Raw genomic sequence first — 22,289 nt, 5'->3', positions numbered from 1 at the left:
CTTGGCTGTCCTGGAACTCACTTTGTAGACTAGGCTGGCTTCGAATTCACAGAGAGCCTCCTGCCTCTGTTTCTCACATGCTGGAATTCAAGGCATGTGCCACCATCACATGTGTTTTTATGAGATTCTGGAGTGTTAGAAGCGACGGGTCTCTGATTCTTGTTCCTTCCCCTGTCTTGACCAACACTAGGATGATAGTTATTGTTTTATTTTAACTATTTTTACTGTGTTGTATTTTATTTTTATTCCTTAGGAACCTGTTTTTATTCCTCTCTGATGGGAGACAGAGAGGGAGTAGGTCTAGGTGGGAGGGAGATGTACAGGAGCTGGGAGGGGTAGAAGGAAAGGGAACTGCAATCAGGATAGATTATGTGAGAAAAAAATCTATTTTCATTGCGCTGTCCTCAGACACACCAGAGGAGGGCATCGGACCCCATTACAGATGGCTGTGAGCCACCATGTGGTTGTTGGGAATTGAACTCAGGACCTCTGGAAGAGCGGTCAGCGCTCTTAACCACTGAGCCATCTCTCCAGCCCGGAAAAAAAAACTATTTTCAATAAGAGAGGGAAAAGTTAAAATTAAAAGAAGAAATCAGGCAACCATGAGGGAGGAAGCCAGTAAGTAAGCAGTTTCCCTGGTCCCTGCTTCTGGGTTCTCAGCTTCAGTTCCTGCCAGCACTTCCTTGTTGGTGGACTGTGTAGAAGAGTAAGGTGACATAAACCTTGTCTTCCCCAAGTTGCCTCTGATTAGTGTCTTATCACAGCAGTGGAAACCCTGATGAAGACCGATCACTGGGTTTGGAGTTAGGGTGATGTGAGCTGAGGGAATGAGCCAAGGTTTTCTTGAAGAGCAGACAGTGCCCTTCCAGTACCAGGAAAGAAGTTGTGGGGGAGTCAAAAAGGAGAGAGGTCAGTGGGTACTTCCTGCCTGGTGTTTCTCTATCTGCCACTTAGAAGTGTACACGGAATGCCTGTCTAATGCGGGGCAGTGCTCTCATGACTTAGAAGTGTACACGGAATGCCTGTCTGATGCGGGGCAGTGCTCCCATGACTTAGAAGTGTACACGGAATGCCTGTCTGATGCGGGGCAGTGCTCCCATGACTTAGAAGTGTACACGGAATGCCTGTCTGATGCGGGGCAGTGCTCTCATGACTTAGAAGTGTACACGGAATGCCTGTCTGATGCGGGGCAGTGCTCCCATGACTTAGAAGTGTACACGGAATGCCTGTCTAATGCGGGGCAGTGCTCTCATGACTTAGAAGTGTACATGGAATGCCTGTCTGATGCGGGGCAGTGTGCACGGAATGCCTGTCTGATGCGGGGCACTTATGACTTAGAAGTGTACACGGAATGCCTGTCTGATCTTGCGGGCAGTGCTCTCATGACTTAGAAGTGTTACACGGAATGCCTGTCTAATGCGGGCAGTGCTCTCATGACTTAGAAGTGTACACGAATGCCTGTCTGATCGGGGCAGTGCTCTCATGACTTAGAAGTGTACATGGAATGCCTGTCTGATGCGGGGCAGTGCTCTCATGACTTAGAAGTGTACACGGAATGCCTGTCTGATGCGGGGCAGTGCTCTCATGACTTAGAAGTGTACACGGAATGCCTGTCTGATGCGGGGCAGTGCTCTCATGACTTAGAAGTGTACACGGAATGCCTGTCTGATGCGGGGCAGTGCTCTCATGACTTAGAAGTGTACACGGAATGCCTGTCTGATGCGGGGCAGTGCTCTCATGACTTAGAAGTGTACACGGAATGCCTGTCTGATGCGGGGCAGTGCTCTCATGACTTAGAAGTGTACACGAATGCCTGTCTGATGCGGGCAGTGCTCTCATGACTTAGAAGTGTACACGAATGCCTGTCTGATGCGGGCAGTGCTCTCATGACTTAGAAGTGTACACGGAATGCCTGTCTGATGCGGGGCAGTGCTCTCATGACTTAGAAGTGTACACGGAATGCCTGTCTAATGGGGCAGTGCTCTCATGACTTAGAAGTGTACACGAATGCCTGTCTGATGCGGGCAGTGCTCTCATGACTTAGAAGTGTACACGGAATGCCTGTCTAATGCGGGCAGTGCTCTCATGACTTAAAAGGATCCCCGGAATGCCGGTCTGAGGCGGGCAGTGCTCTCATGACTTAGAAGTGTACACGGAATGCCTGTCTAATGCGGGGCAGTGCTCTCATGACTTAGAAGTGTACACGGAATGCCTGTCTGATGCGGGGCAGTGCTCTCATGACTTAGAAGTGTACACGGAATGCCTGTCTTACGTGGTTCTCTTTTTGGGGAAACATGGATATATGGAACCTAAAGCTCTATGGAGGGTAGGTGTGATGGTTTGTCTGTGCTTGGCCAAGGGAATGGCGCTATTTGGAGGTATGGCCATGTTGGAGTAGGTGTGTCACTGTGGGCATGGGCTTTAAGACCCTCATCCTAGCTGCCTAGAAGCCAGTCTTCTGCTAACAACCTTCGGATGATGATGTGGAACTCTCAGCTCCTCCTGCCTGCCTGGACGTTGCCATGTTTCTGTCTTGATGATAATGGGCTGAACCTCTGAACCTGTAAGCCAGCCCCAATGAAATGTTGTCTTTATAAGAGCTGCCTTGGTCATGGCGTCTGTTCTCAGCAGTTAAGCCCTAACTAAGACAGAAGTTGGTACCAGGGACTGGGGTATTGCTGTGATAGGCCTGACCATACTTTTGTTTGGAAGAATGTGGATTTGGGGGTTTTGGAATTGGAAAGCAGTGGAATGCTTTAAATGGGGTTTAGTGGGCAATCCTAGTAGGACTATAAAAGACTTTGTTGCTGAAATTGTGCAGCCCTGGCCCAAGAGGTTTCAGTGGAGAAGAACTTGAGCATGTGGAGTGGAGACTGTTTTTGTGGGATTTTGGTGAAGAATGTGGCTGCTTTTTGCCCTTGTCTGCAGGTCTCTGAGTTCAAGGTCAGTCTACAGAGCAAGATTCAGGACAGCAGAGCTGAGTCAGTGAAGGAGGTGGAAAACAGAAAACTATGACAATGTAATAGAACAGGGGGGCCATGTTCTAGCCCCAGCAAGCAGCAGAACTCAGCAGCTTTGGCCATGTGGCTCTGGCTGTAGAGTCCAGACTAGAAGGGACTTCTGGGACAACTGATCATGGGTAGTCGGAGCTAAGAAATGGTGCTTAAGAAGAGACCGGCATCACTGAGGTGAAATCTCCTGAGAGCACAAAATAGTCAGGGTTGTACCTCGTGCTACAGCTGTACTATAAATCAATACATCTTTAAAAAAAGGATTGCCATGGTCGAGGTTTCTGTTCACATCAGTAAAACCCTAACTAAGACTGCCGTGCAAACATTATTTTAAAAATAATTATATGCATGTAAATTCAAGAAAGGATATAGGAGGTAGTAGATGGCTCAGCAGGTTAAGGGGCTTGCTGCCAAGTTGAGGACCTGCGCTTGACTCCTGGGCCCCACAAAACAGAGTGAGAGCACCAACCAGATGGCATCAGCCCCAGTCGTGAACTTTGGAGAAGGCGGGTCTGAGTACGTCAGCCCCAGAGAAGGACTGTGATGATGAACCTCCTACAGCCACTGTGACTGGAGTGAGGAAAGGCTTGGAAGGATGGAGAAGAACAGGCCAGAGTGTGAGTAGGCAGTACTGTCTGACATGCTCGCATTCAGAAGGCTGACTCTGACGGGCAACTCACGGGAATGAAGGGGTCTGAGCAGTGACAGACAGCGAAGCCGAAAGTTAGCACACATCTTGACAAGTGGCCCTAAGTCAGCTGCTTCTGCTCTGAACTCCACCCTCCTACCCTCCCACCCACAACCCCCAGCCCTGCATGACTATGTGATGTATCAGTGTCACTGTAAGGAAAGGCTATCATTTTCTTGATACACTAGGAGCAAATCAGTAAGAATTGACTGCAGGTCTGGGTTCCATTGCTTCTGTTCTCTGGATTTGCATATTGTTGGTGCTTAATTTTTATTACAATGTATTTAGTGCATGTATACTTGTTTTTGTGTTGGAGTGTGCACGGAAATCAGAGGACCATTTGCGGGGGGTGGGTGGGGAGCTTACATATGTTCGGCAAGCCTACACCCATTGAACTGTATCCCTAGACCTGATACAAAGATTTAAACAGAAATTTTAAAATCGAGATTAAGAACTCAGCAGTTTAGGGTTAGGTAGGAACAAGGGCTCTTCAGTTTCCCTTTCTCCTTCCCTCCTTCCTTCCTCCCTGCCTGTCTTCCTCCCTCCCTCCCCCCCCTTCCTTCCTTCCTTCCCTTTTTAGACTTTCCTGTTGGTAGACCCACATATAAGAAATTCCATAGTGAATTCTTGAGGCAAAGGGTAAAGTAAGAAACATGGAGAACATAGGACAGTAAGCATACGTTTGTAGATGTAACCAATTAGTACTTTTAAATCTTTCTTTGCATGCTCATGACTCTGTAAGTGTGAGACCGTACCACGGAGCAAGTTTTCCAAAGCTCTTAAATATTTAGCCCCAAAGAAAGTCAATAAGGAGGGGGCAGGGTGACAGAAAAGGTCAGATGGTTTGATAGGAGCCACAGTTTGTGACTTACTCAATATTTAACCGTACGTAGGATGCGTAAGCTGACTTGGGCGGCTCATGTGGCTTAGTGGGTTAAAGCGCTGCCCGTCCGGGCTGTGTGAGAGCTCCCCAGGGCCAACACTGACCTCCACAGAGCTGTGTCATGGCACACGTGACCACACTCAAACATACGCATCATACCTCACATACATAACAACAGCAGACATGCCCTTGACAAATGTAAACAAACGTGTATGTATGAAATCACAGAGCTGACGTTTTCAATTAAAAGCCAGTTATCTATAACTTATAAGAGTGGTAGATTGAGGCTTAAGATACAGAATAGTTTAACACTAGATTTTAAAAGGTCTGAGTTTGCTGGGCAGTGGTGGTGCACACCTTTAATCCCGGCACTGGGGAGGCAGAGGCAGGCGGATCTCTGTAAGTTCAATGTCAGCCTGGTCTACAGAATAAGTTCCAGGACAGCCAGGGCTACACAAATGAATCCTGTCTCAAACAAAAACAAGGTCTGAGTTTTTTAATGTTTCCTTCTATTTGTTTGTTCTGGTTGGTTTTTTTGAGCCCTGGCTTTCCTCAAACTCAAAGATCCACCTATGTCTGCCTTCTGAGTGAGATTAAAGGCATGAGCCTCCACCACGCCAAGATTTTCCTTTTATGCATAAGAGAATTTTGCCCACCAGTATGCGTGTGCACTGTGGTACCCACGGAGGCCAGAAGAAGGCCTCAGGCCTAACAAAGGGAGGTTAGAAGCCAGTGCTTCCAGCCACTAAACTAAACATCTCTCTCTCTCTTCTCTCCACCCCCATTTAAAAAATGTCTGGTTCGTTTTTGCAGTGCTGAGAATCAAGCCTGGGGCCTCTTAAATGCCAAACTAGTTCTCTACCCCTGCTCTACCCCAAGTCTCCATGAGATAGGAAGGAAGCGAGGAGAGGCTTTAGATCCTTAGCCATTTGACAGTTGTCTTGTGTGAGCACTTTCTCTGGACTGAGGAGGGGTGTGTGTCATCTCTTAGGAAATGATATTCTACAGGAGGTTACCGTTCCATGTGTTACCTCAGCACCAGCCTCTGCTTCTCAGTGCTGAGGCTGCCCAGTGTCTCCCACCTACATGCCGCTCACCTTGGCTTGTGTTGGCTGTGATGTCCATGAATCATCTAAGCCGGGCAGCTCGTGAGACCAAGTGCTTTCCAGCTGCTTCTGATGTTCTTTAGCTTCCCGCAAAGTCTCAGTGTACTATCTGGTGAAGGAAATTATTGAAGTGATTATTAAAATTTGACTCAGGGGTTGGGGATTTAGCTCAGTGGTAGAGCGCTTGCCTAGCAAGCGCAAGGCTCTGGGTTCGGTCCTCAGCTCCGGAAAAAAAAAATTGACTCAGATTTCTTACACCCAGAATTGGTTATTCTGTAGACAACCAAAATTGGGGTAATTTCAAACTGTATTTGGTATCATGACGCAGGATGGTGAGTGTCCCAGCCTTTCTCTTGCTAAGAGAACAGGATGGTCTTTCTCTTATAATATACCGCTATAGTTTGTTCAATAAAATAATATCTGTATTCTCTTTTAATTTTTGGAGTAAAAAAATGATACTTTTCTCATAAATGTTACCAGACAGCAACAACAAGGTGTGCAATCTTGCATATCGTTCTCAGTTTTAATTTTTTTCTTTTACTTTTGAGGTTATAATGTTAATTACAGTATTTCTCCCTTCCCTTTCCTCTCTCCAAACCCTCCCATATACCCTTCCCTGCTCTGCCTCAAACTAAGTGTGTGTGTGTGTGTGTGTGTGTGTGTGTGTGTGTGTTATGTTTGTGTGTGCTGTGTGTATGATGTGTGTGTTTTATTTGTGTGTGCATGTACGTTGTGTGTGGATGGTCTGTGCATATGAGTACAAGTGTCTATGGAAGCTAGAAGAGGGCGTTAGGTCCTCTGGAAATGGAGTTTCAGATGATCGTGAGCTGCCTCACATGCGTGCTGGGAACCAAACTCTGGTTCTCTGGGAGAGCGCTTACCCCTTGAGCCAGCATCTCTCCAGCTCCAGCTGAATATTATTTTTCTTTTCTTTCCAAGTATATAGTTGATGAGATTTAAGAACACACTCTTGGGCTGGAGAGGTTAAGAGCACTGACTGCTCTTTTAGAGGTCCTGAGTTCAATTCCCAGCAACCACGTGGTGGCTCACAGCCATCCGTAATGGGGTCCTGTGCCCTCTTCTGGTGTGTGTGAAGACAGCTACAGTGTACTTATACACAATAAATCTTTAAGAAAGAAAAAGAGCACTCTCTTACCTAAAGGACTGTTTTAAGCTAACAGTTAACAGTAGGCGTGCTGTTTTGTCTTGTTGACAGACAGTGAAGTCGGCTGTGCAGACCATCACGGTGGGAGGAATGAGCACGTCGCAGTTTAAGACCATCATTCCCCTGGCAGCTGCTCCCAATGTCCAGCCCATTCAAGTGCCTGGAAGCAAGTTTCATTATGTCCGACTCGTCACTGCCACAACCGCCGGTAGCTCCGCCCCGCCAGTCAGTCAGAGTCCCAGTGTCAACACTCAGCCTCTTCAGCAAGGTTTGTGACCGTTCTTTCCACAGTGCTGGGTGCGTTTAGCGTCGTTAAAGAACATTGCTGCTGCTCATTTTTCACTCTGGGCTTTCTTTGACAGTGTGGATGAGTAGTGGTTACAGAAGACAGAGAAGTCAGATCAGAGTTGTATGTACCTACGATTTATTCTATTGATTAACTCAATAATACCAGGTGATCGTCAGGATTGGTTAACTGGGTAGCTGCTTTACTGCCGAAACCCCCACTGTTTATCTCAATGGGACAGATTCAGTTGGAACCAAATGATTTAAAATTATAATTGGGGGTTGGGGATTTAGCTCAGTGGTAGAGCACTTGCCTAGCAAGCGCAAGGCCCTGGGTTCGGTCCCCAGCTCCGAAAAAAAGAAAAAAAATTATAATTGACAAGACTACTCAGTAGGTGGAGCGCTGGCCTTGTGTGCACAGAGCCTTAGGTTTACTCGTAATTACCACGCTGGGTCTGGTTGTGTGTACCTTGTAAACCCAGTGCTTGGGGGGTGGATAGAGAAGGAGCAGAGGGTCACAATTCTCATTATATGGCAGTCTCAAGGCCAGCCTCCAAGGAGAGACTGCCACAGCCAGCCAGCCCTCCCTGTGTCCTAATGCACATGCACACATATGTAAGTGTTGTCAGGCTTGGCTGCTTTTCATAAAGTTGAGCAGAACACGGTTCAGAGCAGCCTATGGCTTAGACCCTGCTTGTCTTTGGGAGGTTGCAACAGCATCAAACTGAGCAGAGAGTGGGAAGCTAAGTGCTAGAGGCTCACCTTACAGGTAAGCAAGGCTGTAGGCTTCATCCCCAGTACCACAAAACAGCGCAAAATTCACACTGCAGAAGTGAATGGAAGAGTCAGGCTCAAGGAACTTCAAATCCAGTGTCATTGCATCCTGGTCTCTGTCCTGTCGCTGTGAAGACACCATGACCGTGGCAACTCCTGTAAGGACAGCATCCATTGGAGCGGGTTTAGAGTTCAGGGAGTCTCTTCATTACCACCACAGTGGGGAGAAGCAGTAGTAGAGTAGTGAGGTGAGAGCTACGTCCTGGTCTGCAGGCAGAGGGTGTGGCTTCCAAGAAGTCTGCATCCCCGTCCTTCTAATCTTCTCAGCGTTGCGCTCCCTGATGGCTAAGTTCTCAACTATCTCAGCCTGGGGGCCATCTTTATTCAACCCACTACATTTAGTTTATGGATTTTATGATAACTACTGAAATACTTTATGTGCACCTTTGAATTCACTTTATTTTATCTTGGTGCATGCACACACATGTGAGTACAGAGCAGACGTGGGAGTCAGAGGAGCCCCGTGCGTGGCGGCTCTCAGTATGTTGGAGGCTGGTGTACTGCTCAGCCAGCCGACAGCTGCTCCTAGGGCTTCCAGGCTTCCTGTCTCGGCTCCCATTTTTCTAGGAGAGCTAGGACAAGGCACAACACCGCATCTGCCCTTGTTTGTGTGGGTCTGAGGCGCTCATGCTTCTGGGGAAGTGCTTTACTCTCGGAGCCAGCTGTCTCCCTGCCCAGCCAGAGCCATGCAGTCACCACCGGCCACTGCTCTCCTAGCAACCTCTGGGTACAGCTGTCACCTGGACACTCGTGGCTCTGCCTTTAAGCTACTAGCTTGCCAGAATCTCAAAAGTTTAAGAAAGAAAGAATCCTGTTGATATCTTGATGGTCTTTTTTTATACAAAGAGGAATATTTCATTTATTGTTTAGAATTTTCCCCCCAATATTTGTCTTTCTTTGAGATCAAGTTCCTGGCTTTACTGTCACAGAAGTGAAACCCAGGTTCCTACCTTCCTCACTCCCAGCCCAGTCCGTCCAGGCTGTGGAGATGGCAGTAAGCAGTTTTCAGACGTTCCTCAATGGGCCCTGGACTGAGTTCGTTAGCCTCTTGCCATCCCTTTACCTAAGTTTCTCCATTGTTTCTCCACACCAGACTTCTGTCCTCTGCAGGACAGCCCACCCAAGCCTCACTTATAGCCTGCGATGACTAGCCTTTTCCTTTTTACCCACGGTTCCAGCACTCACTGGTGAGGTGGGAGGGGGTAGTGACTTCTGGCGTGCTCTTCCACCTGCCCCATGCCGCCCACCTCTCATACTTCCGCTCTTCTGCCTTGTGTTGGTTCTTGTAACTTGAGTTGGATTTTATTTTTAGATACTGCTACCAAATAAATTTTCCATTGTGGTGTTTAAGTAATATATAAGTACCTCGGATCACCCTAGAACTTCTCATTGCCTATAGAATTAAAAATACAGACTGGGCATGATGGCCCATGCCTGTAAACCCAGCACTGGGGTAAGCAGAAGTAGGCAGATCTCTGTAAGTTCAAGGCCAGCCTGGTCTACATAGGGAGGCCCAGGATAACCAGAACTATGTAGAGAGACTCTTTGAAACAAAACAAATAGCAAATAGAATAAATGTTTGCATTTCTGCCTTAATATTCCAGGTCACTCCGCAGAGTATTGGAAACTTACCTCCTTGTGTGTGTGTGTTTACTTTACCCTAGGGTGGCCCTAGACTGTGTGTTCACTCACATGTGAACATGCTTTGCAGTTCCCACGTCTCGTGCTCTGTCTGCAGAGAGGCCCTGCCGCACGCAGTGTGTGTGCTGTCACAGCATGTGAGGCCCCACCACTGCCACATGGTACTGCGGTGTCCTGTGTACTTTCCACACTCCCATCTTCTGCCAAAACATGTACTTTCTCTGAAATCTCAAGGCAGTTTATGTTCTTTGATAGTATGTTTTATTTCTTGAAATTTTAAATCTAATCATATCATTATACTCCTGCCTTTTCTTCCCTCCAACCCTTCCCACACCCCCTTGTTCTCTCAAATTTGTGAGCTCTATTTTTTTTAATTATTGTCACACACACTGATAAATGTAACCCCTTAGTCCCTGTAAAGTCACTTGCAGGATTCTCTCTCTCAGTATTTCTGTGGGGTTAGAGAGATGACTCAACAGCGCCCACAGCATGTGCTGCTCATGCAGAGGACCTGGGTTCATTTGCAGCGCTACACAGCTGCCTTCTGTAGCTCCGTCTTATGGGATGTGACACACCATTTGAGCCTCCGTAGGCACCAGACATGCTTTGGTGCACATGCATAAATGCACACATAAACTGTGCAAGTCTCTTTTAAAGACTTATTTTCCCTTATTTGGGCACTTGCCTAATGTGTTCAACAGTGTAGCCTTGAGAGCAAGAGCTCTGAACCACAGTCTCCTGGAGCGCTGCCTACCATATCGTTGGTCTTTGTAGCAGTGACGAAGCTGACACTCACGAGCACTGGCTCCTGGGTGGGATCTCTGCTACCTTCTGAGCCACTGTCAGCCCAGGAACTCAGACTCTTAGCCTTCTTGCCCTGTTGTCTTCTTTAAATACTTAGTCATGCCAACGTGACCTTTTCTCTAGCTTAAAGAAAAACACAGAAATTAAACGTAGTAGCACAGAATGGTGTGCTTAGCTGAACCCGTAAATGCAGTTCATTTGTGCTGGATTTTGTGTATGGCTCTGAGCGCAGGCTGAAGGATTTCAGTGGGAAGCTTTGAACCTGCAGATAGGCCCTCCCCTGGGGGATCACTCTCCTCAGATTTACATTTGCTGGGGGAATAAGCACCTTTGACCAGTAACTACCATTTTGTTGGTGGTGGAGGTGTTCTTGGTTTTTGTTGTTTGGTTTTTATTGTAGCCCTGGCTGGCCTGGGGCTTATTATGTAAATCAGGCTTGCTTCCGAACTCACAGAGATCCATGGATCTGACTTTGCCTCTGCCTCCAGAGAAAGGTAACTATCTTTGATTAAAGATTTGCAAAATGAGATTCAAGTGGAATGCTCTAAGCTGTTTCCTAAGCATAGCTTGAAGGATAAGTATTCTTAAGTGTTTCAAGTAGTACTGTTTTTTGTAAAAAAAAAAATTTTTTTTTTTTTTAAAGCAAAGCCAGTGGTTGTTAATACCACGCCTGTACGGATGTCAGTTCCATTTGTCCAAGCTCAGGCCGTTAAGCAAGTGAGTATTGTGAAGCTTCTCCGTTTCCTCCAAAGGGCACCTTTTCAGTTATAAGGAGCTGGCCATGCTGACACATGCATCTAATCCCAGCGCTTGGGAAGCAGAGACAGGCAGATCTCTGAGTCAGACCTGGCCAGCCTGGGCTACAGAGCCAGTTTCAGGACAGCCAAGGCAATATATAAATATAAATATATATATATGTATATATATATATATTGCCTGTTTTTAAAAGCTAGAAAAAATTTATAAGAGATTTATACTGAGTTAAGCTCCCATAAAATTAATTTTTTTATTGTTTAATCACAAATTTTCCTTTTTTTTTTTTTTTTTTAAGGTTGTTCCAAAACCAATCAATTCAACTTCACAAATTGTAACTACTAGCCAGCCCCAGCAACGGCTCATCATGCCGGCCACACCACTGCCTCAGATCCAGCCCAACCTCACTAACCTGCCGCCAGGCACTGTGTTGGCGCCAGCTCCAGGAACGGGGAACGTGGGCTACGCAGTGCTTCCGGCTCAGTATGTCACTCAGGTGCGTGGGGTAGGGGACCAGCTCTGTCATGTTCCCGCACGCTCCCGCTCCAGTGCGAGCGCTAGAGTTTACAGATATGTAACAGAAAGACTTAAAAGTTGGAGAATTTGCAGTAGTTTTGTGATAGGGCAAGACTATAGATACGTATTTTCCAAAGTTGACCTTAAAAATCAGAATCCTGGTGAATCAGGAAAGACTTCGCCCATGGTAATGTTCGTCTGCATACACAACTGTGGTGATGCTGGCTTGAGCTTGAGAAGAAGCCGTGGGCTCCTTCCCTGGGGACCTTTGAGACAGGATCTCGCGTTAGCATTGCCTCTGCCTGTGGAGTGCTGGGAGGATAAGCATTGCCACCGCTTTCAGCCAGGGTGTACTAATGTCTCATATGCTTACCCAGCCGTGCAGTGTGGAAGCTGTGTGTGCCCTCCCCTCAGCGTTTGTGGTGTGATAAATAGTACAGTGCTACTCACAGTGGGCACCTTGCATTTCTAAGCCGATACATGTTATTGTGGTAGTGCAGGACATTCACCTGGAGTTCCCTGTCACCCCGATGCTGTCCTTTGTGAGGTAGTTTTTATGTCTGTACCCTCCAATGCAGTTAAACATTCATGGTGTTTCACGAGTGTTGGTTGGGGCCTTTAAACACACCGTGAGGTTTATATGGAATCCCCTCGCTTTCTATCTGTGGGCAGACGGGCTTCTTATACATTGTCATGTCTGAGAGTGCTGTCAGTCCCTGCAGCAGTGACCTGGACTTTTGTCTTCGCTGTAGTTGCAGCAGTCCTCCTATGTGTCGATAGCAGGCAACTCTAACTTCACCGGGACATCGGGCATCCAGACACAGGCAAGGGTTTCATTCAACGGGTGAGTGTTTTCAAAATATGTAAATTGAATTATTAAGTCAGTTTAAGTATAGCATTAAATAGATTTATTGCAAATATATTACATTTGTTTTCCCCTTTTATGCTGTACATTTGTCTAAAGTACTCTATACTGAAACAGTTCAAATGGACAAGTTTAGAGGCCACCAGCAGAAACTCCCACATGTCCTCTGCCAATTGGCCCTGTTTTTCTACGCGCTGTGCGAGCTCGTGAGGCGCTGGTAACTGCTGTTTCACAGGCTTGAGCCGCGCTCTGGCCATTGTATGGCAGCTCTTCGATGCCTGCCTTTGCTGTGCCAGCCTGTGAGCCACGCCCAGTTCAGCTGCCCATCCTTCACCACCTCCCTCCGCCTCCCTCCTCCCCTCACAGGAAGCTCTCGGGGCTTTTAATGCTTTTCAGCTTCAGTTCTCAGAGAGGGCGATGTGTGGTGTGTTCCCACGCAGTTGTTGATAACATTTTTAAAAATGTAACAGAGACATCCTGATAAATTTTTATTAAACATCTGTTAATGTTTTATTTTAGGAAGAATTTATACATTGAGGATTTTTTCCTAGTTTTAAGTAACTACTTTAATTGGTTACTTTTCTGTATGTGTTTATGTGTGTCTGGACAGCATAATTCCATCAGAGTCTGCCAGTCGGCCCAGAAAACCCTGTAACTGCACAAAATCACTGTGTTTGAAATTGTGAGTAGTTTTATTTATTCCTGTTTGCTTTTTGATACAGCTACACATGTTCTTACAATTCAGTGGTGCTAATTGGGCATGAAATACAAGCCAAATAGTTGTCACACTTGAAAATGGGAGTCGGGGTTGGGGATTTAGCTCAGTGGTAGAGCGCTTACCTAGGAAGTGCAAGGCCCTGGGTTCGGTCCCCAGCTCCGAAAAAAAGAACCAAAAAAAAAAAAAAAAAAAAAAAAGGAAAAAAAAAAAAAAAAAAAGAAAAAATGGAGTCAAGGAGCCTGTGCTACACAGTGAGCCTGAGGCCAGCCTGAGCTATATGGTGAGCCTGAGGCCAGCCTGAGCTACATGGTGAGCCTGAGGCCAGCCTGAGCTGCATGGAGCTCTGGAGATAGGTAGATGATAGAGCGAATTAAAAATTACCAACATAAATTTAATTAAGTCTAAAAAGTTTAAATAAGTCTAAATTTAAATGCTTGAACATATGTTGTATCATGAAAACTATCCTTTTATTGAAAGAAAAGAAAATAATCTAGGCATGGAGGCCCATTGCCTATAGTCCCAGCATTGAGGAGACTGGTGCAGGGGGATTGACAGGAGTTCAAGGTCATCCTGGAATATCTGTGATGTGAGTCCAGGACAGCTGAGGGTTCCTGTTTGGAAAAACTACAACAAAAACCCCCCCAAAAACCAGAAGGAAATAATTTTAGAGTCCTCCATACACCAGCAGGGCCTAGGGACCCAGCAAAATGAGACATAGGTTATGTCTCACTATTAATAGTTTGATCTTGTTTATGACCTTATATGTGGGTCTCCCAAGTCAGGGAGTATTTGTAGTTCTGAGTCATTAGAGAGTTGGTGCAGTGGTTAAAAGCACTTGTTGGTGTTCCCAACACCTAAGTGGTTGCTCATAACCATCTGACTTCATCTCAGGGCATCTCATGCCCTCCCTTTTCTGTCCTCCAGGGCACCCGGCACAAGCTCGTGCACATACCTATGTGCAGGCAGAACGCTCACTCACAGAAAATAAGTGAAAACATAAGTGCATTGTATGATTCGTTCTGAAGGGAAGGGCGTGGGAAGTGCGTGTCCTGATGGAGATGGGGAGCTTGGGCAGCACTGTTCAGTGTCTGTGGGTCTCTCAGAGAACCAAGGCCTAGTTCCTTTTCCTCAGGATTTTGAAATAACTCACTGAAGGGCATCTGTGGGTTGGACAGATTGTTAGTTTTTAGGATAAAATTCCAGGAGTGATGACCCTCATGCAGGCTGACAATCTGGTTTTGTGTTGTTAAATGTGTATGCCTGAGTAGACTCTGCTGTACCACATTTGTAACCAGCTAACTGGTTTTAAAATGTTTTATTTTTATTCTGATTTTATCTTCAGATACTGTGACTGCTTTGCAAATGGTGAATTCTGCAACAACTGCAATTGTACCAATTGTTACAACAACTTAGAGCACGAGAATGAGCGACAAAAGGCAATAAAGGTGATTCTTGCAAGTAACGGACAGGCACTCCTCTGGCCTGTAGTTAGAGCGCAGCTGCTTTCCAGAGATAAATCCTAGTTCTTTACCTGTGAGGACACGTTGACCTTGTCATAATCTAACCTCAGTTGGTGTCTGGTCTGTCCCAAAAGGCATGCCTTGACAGAAACCCGGAAGCCTTCAAGCCAAAGATAGGAAAAGGAAAGGAGGGGGAGTCGGATCGGCGGCACAGCAAAGGCTGTAACTGCAAACGCTCAGGGTGTCTTAAAAACTACTGCGAGTGCTATGAGGTAAGGCCCTTGCTGGGAGCCTCAGTTCGGGGCTAAACTTGGTTGATTTGCGATTTCCTTTGTCAGTGTAATTACTCTGAATCTCTTTAATCAAAATCCACTTTTGTCCAAACAAAAGCATGGTTAGTTCTTTTATAGCAATGCCCCAGTCCTGGTACCAACTTCTCTTAGTTAGGGTTCCATTGCTGTGCACAGACGCCATGACCAATGTAACTCTTATGAAGGACAACATTAATTTGGCTGCCTTACTGTTCCAGAGGTTCAGTCCTTACCATCACAGTGGGAAACATGGCCTCATGCCGCACCGCACACTTGGTGCTGGAGGACTCAAGAGTTCTACATCTTTTTTTCTTTTTTCTTTTTTTTAAAATTTATTTATTTTATATATATATGCAAACACTGTAGCTGTCTTCAGACACACCAGAAGAGGACATCAAATTCCATTGCAGATGGTTGTGAACCACCATGTGGTTGCTGGGAATTGAACTCAGGACCTCTGGCAGAACAGTCAGCTGAGCCATCTCTCCAGGCCGAGTTCTACATTTGATGCAACCGGGAGGAGGGTCTCTTCTGCCCTGGGTGGAGCTTAAGCATGGGACCCCAAAGCACACTCTCACAGTGATCTATGTCCTCCAACAAGGCCATACCCCCTCCTACAAGGCCAATGAGATGCCTTTTTGCAACAAAACAACGTTTACTGCTCTTCCAAAGGACTCATTTTGTTGCTAGCGCTCCTGACAGGCAGCTGCTTCCTGTCAGCTCTGGGGACTCTGACTCCTGCCTTCCCTCCTGCCTTCCTTCACACACGCAGGCACCCACACCCCACACTCAATGAGAGAAAAGTACCCAAAATTTCCACTATTGATATGTCCCGTCTTCTGAAAGGTCAGGGTTTTCTCTCTTCATCATTACGTCCTTCATAAGTCTTCTTTTGGGAATCTGAGAATGTAGCTCATTTCCCTCATCCTATGGGGTACACTCCTGCAGTAGGTAGAGGCAGGTGGATCTGGAATGCAAAGTCACCTTGTGCTGTGTACTGAGGTCAAGGCCAGCCTGAGATACATGACGTTCTGTCTAACCCTTCAAATCAAACAGACATAACAACAACAGGAAAGACACTTAAGAGAAGAGCCAAGTGTGGCAATGGAAACTTAAAATAAGTTTGTAATCAGCACTTGGGGCTGAGGCAGGAGAATCACTGTGAGTTTAAAGCTGTCTTTGAATACCTACCGAGATCTCGTCTTAATGGAAAGAGGGTGCTGGGTGATCATGGTGGCACATACTTTAATCACAGCTCTGGCTAACCTGGTCTCTCAGTGAGTTCTAGGCCAGCTGTGGGCACACAGAGACCCTGTCTCAGGAAAATGAGGAGCGGGGGACAGGTGTCCCAGCAATTGGGAAGTAGCAGCAGGCGACTTCCAGATGTTCCACACTGGCCTCCTTTACATAATGTCCAGCCAACTAGGGGTATGGCGAGACCTGTGTACAAAAACCACATGAGGAAGCAAAGGCCAAAGTCAGAAGAGGAGCTGGCTGAGCAGTTAAGCACTGACTGTTCTTCCAGAGAGCCTTGGTTTGGTTCTTAGTACCCACATGGGCACTTTATAATTACATGTAACTCCAGCTCCAGGGGATCTAGTACCCCCTTCTGGCCTCTTCAGACATCAGGCACACACATGACGTAAGATTTAGCTGGGTGCAGTGTGGCCACATCTGTGATTCCAGCATTCAAGAGGACAACAAGGGAGGAGGATCTTTGACTTGCTAGATTCTATAGAAAGGACAGAGTTTTATTTATTTAACTACACATGGATTTGAAAATGCAGGTCGAGGTGTAAGAACAGCGTGGTTTGTCTTTTATGCCCTTCCCTACCACACTGAAGCCCAGCATGGCAGTGCAAGCCTTAATCCCAGCACTCAGGAAGCAGAGCCCTGTAGCTCTCTGCAAGTTCAAGAATAGCCTGGTCCAGGTAGTGAGTTCCAGGACGTCCAGAGCTAGAGAGAGAGACGTCTCAGAAACAATCGAACAACTATTTAGGAAACCAGTAAAAGAGTTCTGGTGCCCTTTGTTGGTTCAGAGAAATAGAAGCTGTATTTAGACAGTCTCCTCACTAGACACATCATGAATTACTTTTGTTTCCCAAGAACAGTAAACAAAATGCACACCCATTGTTAGGTAAACGAATGAGGCAAAACGTGGCGTGAGATGCCCGGGCTCCCTCTCTGGCTAGCTGGGGAAGGCGTTCGTGAGTGTTGAAGTGAGAGGTGGGGGGTGATGCACTGAGGCAGGGGGCTGTTTGGTAAAACAAGCTAAAAGGGGAGTTCTGTATTCCTTACTTGCTACGCGTACCCAAAGTCTGGGTTTTGGGGGGTATTTATTTTGATGTATTATTTTGCAGCAGGGTCTCAAGTAGTCTAGGTTGGCCTTGATTCACTCTAGCTCAGGTTGGCCTTGAATTCGTGATCGTCCTGCTTCCATTTTTCAGGTGCTAGGATTCTAGATGTGGGCCATCAGCCCTAGCTTCAGTCTGTGTTTACACGTAAGCGTGCTTTATGTTTTTACATTGGAGAACACACTTTTATGGGTATGAGTTACTGAAGGGCTTGGGGATTGGATCCGGTGAAGGAGAGAAAAGGAATGCATGAGGTCCCCTTCCCCCTTTGTCCTTAGGAGATAAGTAAGGTCTCACACTTGTAGCTTAGGCAGGCCTCAAATCTGTGACAGTCTTTCTGCTCTGTCTGTACCAAGCCCTGGCGTGAAAACTTTAATGTGCAATTGTGAGTTTGTGTAAGTGTGAGGTCACTTATGTGTTAATGGTGATTTCATTGAGTGGAGTGTTAGTGACTTGTTAAAAATATTTTTATTTCTTACCGATAGTCATTTTGAAGACAGTGTTAGTCCTGTGTTGGTAAGACTCTGTCGGGGTTGGGGATTTAGCTCAGTGGTAGAGCGTTTGCCTAGCAAGCGCAAGGCCCTGGGTTCGGTCCCCAGCTCTGAAAAACAGAAAAAAAAAAAAAAAAGACTCTGTCGTCAGTGGGCAAGGTGGAAAGGCCTGAGAGGAAGCGAGCTCTGTTCTCAGTTCAGTTCTTCCTTTACCACTGCCATGGCCATGATTAGCAGAAACTGCTTTCATGTAAGATATCAGTTGACAAGATAGTGCTGTTAGTTTTCTTTTTAGGAACCTACTTACAGTGGTATTTTCTGCTTTTGATTTGGAAACTTCCCTTTTGTAAATCTTTCAGGCAAAAATAATGTGCTCCTCCATATGCAAATGCATTGGCTGTAAGAACTTCGAAGAAAGCCCAGAACGGAAGACATTGATGCATTTAGCAGATGCGGCTGAAGTAAGGGTCCAGCAGCAGACAGCAGCGAAGACCAAGCTGTCCTCTCAGATCTCAGACCTGCTTACGAGGCCCACCCCAGCTCTGAACAGTGGAGGAGGAAAGTAAGTCAACACCTCTTAAAAACCTCCTTTTATCTGATCTTCAGATGTTCCTTTTTAGTAAGGTTTCTTTTTAAGGAGACAAAGTTAATTTTGAACTCTAAGCAGTTGCCAACCCGAATATTCCATTTTCCGTCTGTCTTACTTTACTTTTTAAGTATCTTGAAGAGCAATAGAAAACCACTGTCAGATCTTGTGCTAGTCTACTTGCACAGAAATGTTTCAGTCTGCTGTGGATAACTTAACTGGATGGCTTTCTTTCTGCTAAACTGAGGTGCGTATGTAGATTGAGACCTCTTAAGAGAGGCAAGGTTTTCTCTGTGTCCCATTTCCTTGGTTCTCAGGCCTTGTCTGTGTCCTCAGAACACTTCTCCCGTCCTGTCACTGACACCCATCTCACTACATTGTAAGCCACTACACGCAGTCCTGCAGTCTGCCTTATTAGACAGTTGAGCTCTGGAGCAGAGAGGCCTGACCTCAGTCAAGCAGGAGTATGGGGTGCAGCCACTGTTAGCTTCTCAGGAGCTGAGGAGCTGAGGAGCAGTCACTTGGAGCTCCAGGCAGCCTGTGCAAACTCCATCTCAAAGCAAGACAAAAAGAAACAGCTGGGCATGGTGGCTCAGCCCTTCGATCCCAGCACTCAGGAGACAGAGACATTGTACTCCTGAGTTGAGATCAGCCTGGCCTACAAAGCAAGTTCCAGGACAGTTAGGGATAAACGGAAATACCGTGACAAAATTGATTAAATAAATAAAGTATTATATATAAAGTATATAAACACACAATTAACCACAAAGAATATATACCAAAATGTTTAAAATAAATATAGGAAAAGGACAAAGCAGGGCAGGCCTGTGTTTCCTGTCCGAGTCCTTAGTGTGTGGGGAAGCCTCTGTCTCTGGCCTCAGCGCTCTGCTGCCTTCAGGAAGCATTTCCGTAGCCAGTGTTTTTCATGGTCTTCTGTTACACAGTAACTTGGAATTGGATTCATATTAGGCAGTATATTAGAGATTAATTTCAGATGTTAATAAGAGTACAGACCTTGTAACTAATTGATCTACATAGTGGTTCTCTCTCCACCTCGGGGCTGAGAACCTGTGTGGGGGTCACGTAAGACCATCCTGCAGATCAGATACTTACATTATAATTCATAGCAGTAGAAAATTACAGTTATGAAATAGAAACAGGAATAACGTTATGGCCGGGGGTCATCACACAACACGAGGAGCTGCATTAAAAGGTCACGGTATTAGGAAGGCCGAAAAGCACCAATCTATTAAGTGCTTAAGTTGAAGAAAGGTATGGTATTTGTATCAGTGAGATGCTTCTTTGGGGGGTTGGGGATTTAGCTCAGTGGTAGAGCGCTTGCCTAGCAAGTGCAAGGCCTTGGGTTTGGTCCTCAGCTCTGGAAGAAAAAAAAAAAGAGAAAGAGAGAGATGCTTTTTTGGTACAAAATGCTTTGGTTATCAGGGTTTCTTTTTTCCCTTTTTACTGTTAGGGATAGAATCTCACTTTGTCGCCCATTCCACTTCAGCCCCAGAAACACACGCACAGTGTCAGTGCATGCTGTAATGAGTGCTGTGCTTTTGAGAAATTGTATACAGCTGGGCAAAAGGCTCAGGAAAGGTGGACTTGCTTCATCACCAGAGCACACACCGTAGAAGGCTGGGAGTGATGGATGGAGACTGGTAATCTCTGCCCTGGGGCGGGGCAGGCAGGAGAATCCCAGGTTCGCAGACAGGGTTACAGGTGCAACCTCCTGGCTGGATCTCAGGCCAGCTGAGCCCTCAGAAGACAAGGCAGACTGCACCCACGGCCTCTTACAGAGCTCCACTTGTCCCCACACGTGCACATGCACACACGCACGCATGTTTACACTCTCCTCACAAGTATACTCAGAGAAAGACAAAAACTCTAAAGGACACCAGCATGATCACTCAATTTTGTTGATGTCTTTTTTCCTTTCCTTCCCATAGTTTCCAAATACTTTATAATGTGAGCACTTTTGTTATTATTACTATTTTACAATTTTCCCTGTTTGGCTATTTACTATGATTTATGATTATTGATATAATTGCTAATATTTTATTAGTACCACTAATAAGATAAATTATATAATATTCTTACAGTAAAACATTTCAGTGCCCCCACCGCAGTTTATAGTAATATTTTCTAAAGTGCCTTTTTAAAAGTTCAGTATCCAGTGACTTGTGTGACAGTCTGAGGCTCAGTTACTCTTAGGCCTTAACTCGGACTTTATGCTGGAGAGGGTGACTCGTGTGCTCATATAAATAAATAAATAAATCTAAAGAAAAACCCCAAACCTTCTGACTTTCTGGAGTTTGAGTGACCTGCCCGGGACTGCCAACAAGGTGTTGTTAGTCCTCAGTTAGTTACTTGATTCATCTCTCTCAGGCTTTGGCTACTTGGCTATACTGTAGCAACTTGGTAACAGTATCTGTTTTCCGTTTGTCGTGTGTCTTGTGATGGAACAGTGCAGGGTTTTGATGTGTTTTTTGTTTTGTTCTGCTGTTTGAGACAGGGTCTTGTGCATAGCCCTGGCTTTCTTGGAACTCACTCTATAGACCAGGCTGGTCTCCAACTCACTGAGGTCCTCCTGCCTCTGCCTCCCGGGTGCCACTCTCATGGCTTTTGTTGGTCTTTTTATGCCACATTAGGGCACCTGATGGAGCTTTGTCATCAGCAGCTCTGTTAGGTCCCAGTAGCATTTATTAAAATGCCTCATGTCAGAAAAGACCTCAAACCAGGAGAGCCCTCCTGGAACAGTTGTGCACTGGGGAGATTTAAGAGGTAGAAACACCCAGTACATATGGAATCACAGATAACATTGGGAAGTTTGTTTTACGTTAATGTATTCTAGATTTGTTCCCTGAGACCAAACCCAAGTCTTCGGGCTCTTGAGGATGTGCTCCTCTCTCAGACCCGACTCTCTTAGACTGGTGTGGTATGACAGGGCCAGGAGGATTCCTAGACCAACCCCATGACCATCCGTGTTTCTCTCTCAAAACTCATTTCAGATTGCCATTCACATTTGTAACTAAAGAAGTAGCTGAAGCCACGTGTAACTGCCTTCTTGCCCAGGCAGAGCAGGCAGACAAGAAGGGGAAATCAAAGGCGGCGGCAGAGCGGATGATCCTGGAGGAGTTTGGACGGTGTTTGATGAGCGTCATCAACTCTGCAGGAAAAGCAAAAAGTGACCCCTGTGCCATGCACTGCTAACTGTTGCACAAAAGACTGAATGGAACTGTACAGAAAATTTAAGGTGCCGGGACACTTGATTTTCTAGAAGATAGTTTAACAATTACTGTATTTTAATTCAGCCTTTGTTTTAAGAGATCTGAAACTATAATATTGAAAGAGAAGAAATTTTAAATGAAGAAATTAGTACATTTTAAATCTTAGTTAATTCTGCCTATGCCCCTTCTAAATTTTTTTCTTTAAAAATTTTTCTTTTATTGTATTTTATATTTTTTAATTTGCTTGGGTTTCTTAAGAATTAGATGTTCTGTCCTGATTCTATTGACAAAGAACATTCATAAATTATTGTAATATCATTTATAATATATGGTGTTGTATGACTTTGTTCAGTAGAAAAGGCCAAAGTACCATGGGGTATTACCCAGTCTTTGGCTTCAGATCCAGAATATTCACAGGTAGGATGTCCACATAACCAGATTCTTAATGAAACATATTTAGAAGATATTTTGTTTAGAAAAACACCTTCTTTAAAGAAAATTAGCTTTTTAGGGTGGATTCTGGAATGTTCTCTCTTGTCTCTTTGGGAATATCAGAGGGGGAAACAATCCCCATCACACTTTTCAGAT

At 45.6% G+C, this 22,289-nt stretch overlaps 1 protein-coding gene across 1 annotated transcript in view; it reads left to right on the top strand.

Annotated features, from left to right (window-relative positions):
• Window positions 1-22,022, top strand: part of Lin54 (lin-54 DREAM MuvB core complex component) — a 56,633-nt gene extending 34,611 nt beyond the window's left edge. Inside the window, exons 5-13 of the mRNA XM_032916254.1 lie at window positions 6,905-7,121; window positions 11,061-11,134; window positions 11,469-11,666; window positions 12,439-12,530; window positions 13,162-13,233; window positions 14,612-14,714; window positions 14,864-15,001; window positions 18,245-18,447; window positions 21,483-22,022. Of these exons, the coding sequence (XP_032772145.1) occupies window positions 6,905-7,121; window positions 11,061-11,134; window positions 11,469-11,666; window positions 12,439-12,530; window positions 13,162-13,233; window positions 14,612-14,714; window positions 14,864-15,001; window positions 18,245-18,447; window positions 21,483-21,684 (1,299 nt within the window). The 3' untranslated portion in view covers window positions 21,685-22,022. The remainder of the gene's footprint in view (window positions 1-6,904; window positions 7,122-11,060; window positions 11,135-11,468; window positions 11,667-12,438; window positions 12,531-13,161; window positions 13,234-14,611; window positions 14,715-14,863; window positions 15,002-18,244; window positions 18,448-21,482) is intronic.
• The last annotated feature ends 267 nt before the right edge of the window (window positions 22,023-22,289 follow it).

This window comes from Rattus rattus, chromosome 11 (genome assembly GCF_011064425.1).
Source record: "Rattus rattus isolate New Zealand chromosome 11, Rrattus_CSIRO_v1, whole genome shotgun sequence".
Classification (NCBI taxonomy): domain Eukaryota; kingdom Metazoa; phylum Chordata; class Mammalia; order Rodentia; family Muridae; genus Rattus; species Rattus rattus.
This window is presented reverse-complemented; position numbering and strand designations above follow the sequence as displayed.